The 5141-nt window shown below is 37.5% G+C and overlaps 1 protein-coding gene across 3 annotated transcripts in view; it reads left to right on the plus strand.

The window, feature by feature from the left end:
- Positions 1–1133: 1133 nt before the first annotated feature.
- LOC129579318 (uncharacterized) overlaps positions 1134–5141 on the plus strand; it is a 93617-nt gene continuing 89609 nt past the window's right edge. Inside the window, exons 1-2 of one of the 3 annotated variants that reach the window (XM_055469302.1) lie at positions 1134–2073; positions 2374–3166. In XM_055469302.1, the coding sequence (XP_055325277.1) occupies positions 3155–3166 (12 nt within the window). In that variant the 5' untranslated portion in view covers positions 1134–2073; positions 2374–3154. Of the gene's footprint in view, positions 2074–2373; positions 3167–4888; positions 5051–5141 lie in introns of those variants that run through there. The other 2 variants (XM_055469303.1, XM_055469301.1) reach the window with 2 other exon arrangements.

A 5141-nucleotide genomic window follows, 5' to 3' on the forward strand; every position in this document is an offset into this window, starting at 1 on the left:
GGACGTGGTAATAATTTGACAAAAAATCTTTTTATGTATAAATATGTTGTTAATTCATATTCAAGTTAATAAAATTTGTGTGTATAGCAACAAAAATGCGAGCATTTCTTTTCATTTTGGCTTTTTCTGAATCGTTGATTTTCATTAGCTTGCCTTGTTCAGCTTGCCTTGCCCGCATTATGATTATAATTTTGTAGTCTGGTGTTATGCTTTTTTTTTATTTGAAGGTAAGAGTCTTTGCTTTGTCATGTGCTTTTATTGAATTTGTTCTGCAATTGCTGCGTAATTGAAGCTTTGCTGCTGCACGCGCAAGACAGAGTGAGTGAAGGGAAAAACTTTCCGTTTGCACTTGACTGGAGCTTTGCAGAGTTATGTTTTGAGTATAAGCTTTTTGAAGCAGGTCTCATGTGTTTTGTGATGTGAATGGTACTTGCGTATGGTGTAAACTGTCAGGAGTTATCAACACAGAAGGTTATATATTGTGCGCTCATAACAAATTCACACAGCAAATGTACACAGCATCCTTCAAAATCACCACCAACAACAATAACAACCACAACACCACCGTTCGACTAGACACAGATCCAAAAATGGATGACTGCGATCCATACAAATGTGGAAAATCCACAGGATGAGAACGAGAGATTCGTTCACGGACTAAATATGTGTGAATGTAGCCGATGGGAGCATACAAAGAATGAAATGTAAGCCGAAAAACCAAAATACATACATGAAAACGACGCAACGCAATAATATGCTCACGCTTTTACAGTACAAAAATTTTCTCCCACGATTCGCTCCCTCTCTGTGTGTGCGAGTGTGTTTGCATCATCTGCAAACGTTTTGTGTGCCGAATCTCCAATGCTCAACCATCCTTATTGCTTTTGCTCTTATTCCGTATCTTCTCTCCGTCGTCGATGCGTGTATGTGTGTGGGCTGGCATGGGCATTGGTGTTGGTGTTGATGGTTGAGAGCAATTTCGGTATGTCTGTATGTGTGCATGTGTGTGTATATGTATCGTTGCAAACTCATCTCGCGCTCTCGCCTCAGCCATAACTTCCTAAATAGAGAATTTTTTTCTTCAATTGTGTGTTGTGTGCGAAGCGTTTGATTTCGAGTTTGTCTTCCGCGTTTATACATTCATATAGCAATTTTCTCTTCGTTTACATTCTTTTGTTTCATTGTGTGGTTTCTGTATTGACACACACACACACATACTGTGTCTATTTGCAGCAGAGCATAGTGTCATTTGTACCGACATATGTAGATCTCTAATTTTGATTGTAGTCTCCCTAAAAACATGAACAAAAATAAAACGAAGTAACTAACAAATATAAAACATTCATTAACATTCAGCACAACATTTCGGACTACGAAATTTTTGGTTGCGTACGAAGGACATGTGAAAAGTGAAGTGTGTGTACACGAAATAAAAGCGATTTGGACGGGAGCTTAAAGGAAATTAGCAAGAAGAAAACGAAGAAGAAACAGTAGAGAAAGAGAGAGAGAGAGAGAGATAAAAAAAATATTGTGTGTGCGTTGTTTTTTTTTCACATTCAACATCGTTACCAGCGAAGGGCGAATAATGTTGTTACTGTTGTGTGCTTTTTGATGCTGTTCATTTTTTTACGTGTATCATTCGTCACAAGAATGGATTGAAGTGTTTGATGATTTTCGGTCGAGAAAATACACTGTGTATGCAACCACACACAGAAAGCGAACCCACAATCACACACCGTTCAAACGTCGAAGATAGGAAACACGTCAAATAAAAATATACACACATTTACTTGTCACAAAAAAATGGTTTCTCCCGGGAATATGCTCGGTTCATTTTGTATTGTACAACGACAAAAACGAGTAGTGCCCATTGTGTACAGGATGCTGTTTGAGGAAAAAATCAAGTAAAATCGATTCCAAAGTGTTCGAATTGCAATAGAATTTCATTGATTGATCCAGCAATTTGGAGACAATAGTAAACAACAACAACAACACCAATAAAAAAAATCGTTTAATTTGTTGTTGCTGCTCTTCTTACTTGGCTACCAAAGTTGAAGTGATGCCAATTAACGGGTATGTTTTTGTTGCAACGAATCAAAAAAGGTTTCGGCATACGCCATTCTTCCAGTAAATCACCGCACGTCATTAATTGAGATTGTGTGTCTTGGCTCGGCGTTTATTTCATTTACGTGTTTATTCATTTGAATGAGAGCATTCATTCTTTCGTTTTCATTTCATTTCATTTCATCCATGCCATTCAATTGGTTATAATTATAATTTCATTTTCGGTTGTGCTGCTGCTGGTGTGTGTTCGCAACTTGTACGTTGTGTCATGTGACGTGTTTGCGTTCAATAACAATTGAATGGAAAAAGGATTTTTGCAACGCAATGCATGAAAACATTGCTGGTGGCTTGCTGATGCCACTGCTACTGCTTCTCCACCAACACAGAGAAATATAACGCCGTGAGCAGCAGCAGCAGCAGAAGAAGAAGAAAAAGAAGAAGAAGAAGAAGAGGAAGAATGGGATACAAGCCATAACATTGCAATTTGCGTGCTCATTTGATAATATGTGGCAAATACGTGCCATTTTGCTGTGCAAATAATAAATTGAGACGAGATTTTCTGCGACGATGAAATTCCACTTGGAATTATTAGTGTGTGCATGTGTCAAGCCAGAATAGATACACACACACACACACACACACACACAAACACACATAAGGAATCTCAGCCAAAAATAATCGAATTAAGTGTACGTAGAAAATGTTCTCAAATGTTTTTCAATTGTTCAACTAATATTAGTGCTGTAAAAACAGAAGAAGAAAAAATCAAAACGCGTATACGGTAGAGAAATATTTGGGTGCTATTATTTTCGTTGCCAGCGTCCAAGTAGTGTGAAAGAGTGAGCAAACGAACTAAGCAGATATAAAGAAAAAGCTGTGTGTAAACTGAACGAAACGGAGTGGAAAAGTGTTCGAAGAGAAATTCATAGGCCTATGAAAATATGATGTGATTCCAAGTTCCAAGAGTGATTTACAAAGATATTGGGACATAATAAATTGTTTTGATCCTTGTGCAATCAATCAATTATTATCAGTGATTGTACTTCGTTTTTTGTTTCAACCCACCCCAACGATGTGCGAATCATTTTGAATGGAAAAAGAGGTAATTTGCTTTGAACAGTCTCTCTGAGCTTAATACACAAATCCACTGCCCTCCACTCCCCCCACACACACACATACACACATACACGCATCCACACACAAAAAAATCGAAATATTGTTGGCATCATATTTTATGGACTCGCCAAAAGTTTTAGTTGGATATTATTGTGTTGCGGTGGATTTGATTTTGGCAACCGTACAGCAAGCAATATGAGATTCAATGAAGGCCACTTATTGATTCATTCAATAATAAATCATTGTGACTGCGGCAAAGAAGCGAGCGAAACGTCCCCCCTTGCATTATATACACAAATGTAAATGGAGATGGGGAGAGTCACATTTCGGTAGCCCGGGTCTCACAAAATTGAATTTGGAATGAATTTAAGAGCACGAGAGGTGTTTACGAGATAAAAACGCCTTGACATTTCATACATTGAAAATTCGTCTCGTCCACACCACTGTGTGTGGCTGTGTGTACATAGCCAGCCAGCCAACGGCATTGTTTTGCCATTGTATTGTGTGCATGTTTTGCAAATACGGCCTAAATTAAGGAATTACGGAAAAAGTGAATGAGGAAGAGGAAGAAAATGTTTTCATTGAATATTTTCGAATTGCGTGGAAACAATGTTTCCTTATGGCATCGCATCCAACACATTAAATCACAATTTATAGTTTGATGCGTCAACAAAAGCGCTTTTCAACGGATCTCTAGTAAACATCACATCGCATTATATTATATTAAACGTGTGCTCTATAGAGGCATCTTTACTTCATATAAATAACGCTATGGTAGTTTTTCATTCGTCTTCTTCTGTTCGACACTCGATAACGACGACTTGAATATAGATTGCGGCATTTTATATTTGTCCACGCTGTGGCTATGCGACGCATTGTATGTGACGTTGCATGAATTTCAAAGCCAGTATATTTGGCACCATTTTTGGATTTTCCTCGTGATTTTTTTGTCACTCAATTCTTCGAACTCATCATCCTGTGAGCTTTTGCCTGAATGAAATTTTTCGCACTTATAAATGAGAAACCAATTCAAAATATATTCAAATTGATTTTTGGGCTTCTTTTTCGCCCGAAAAACATTCTTACCCGCAAAAAAGAAGGATACGAGAATGAGAAAAAAGGCGATTTGAAAACCGCCCAACGATTGCATTTCATATCATTGTATCAAATTATTTGGAATGAAACATTTATATTTTTTTCGCTTCTTTTCGCTTCAAATCAAATACTTGCTTAATGTATTAGCGAATCCTTCGAAATGCATAATTTTGCTCGTTTCGGTGTGAAAGGCAGAGAAGAAGAAGAATGAAAAAAAAACGGCGAAATCCAGCAGCGCTAAACAATGTGGATAAATTTGTTAGTGTATGTGTGTGTGTGGTTTGTTGGAGATACGTATCGCTATTTACAGAAAGACTTGAGCTTTATAATAGAAATAATCGGGTTTCGTTCAATTTTTTCCCTTCTTCTGCGTTTTCATCTTCTTTTTTTCCCTCTAGCTAGACTCTATGTGAGGCTGAATAAGTACAGCATTTGCAGATTCATAACGAATTTTCATGATCAAAGTGAATGATAAATAAGAATAAAATTGCGTGTTACAAAGAGACGGCTTAAATAGTACACTAATCCGAAACGAAAAAAAGAAGAAACATATACAACGAAGTAGAAAGAAAACTAACACACACACACACACATACGCACACATACACATATATTCTGTTTTTTTTTCGCTTATCGTAATCAACATTATTATATCATCATGACATCCGAAACCGATTACCATCGTTTCGAGCTAAAAGATCAGAAGCGCCCGATTCGGCCGAAATTATTGAAACTGACGGATGATGGTCGCAGCAGGAAAAAGAGTAAATTCAAGGTAATTGATAGAAACAACACACACACACACACCGAGCGACAGAAGAGAGAGAGAGAGAGAGAGAGAGAGAGAGAGAGAGAGAGAGAGAGAG

The sequence above is a fragment of the Sitodiplosis mosellana genome, unplaced genomic scaffold (genome assembly GCF_009176505.1).
Source record: "Sitodiplosis mosellana isolate CC-2019 unplaced genomic scaffold, AAFC_SMos_1.0 Smas_scaffold_6226, whole genome shotgun sequence".
NCBI classification, from domain to species: Eukaryota; Metazoa; Arthropoda; class Insecta; order Diptera; family Cecidomyiidae; genus Sitodiplosis; species Sitodiplosis mosellana.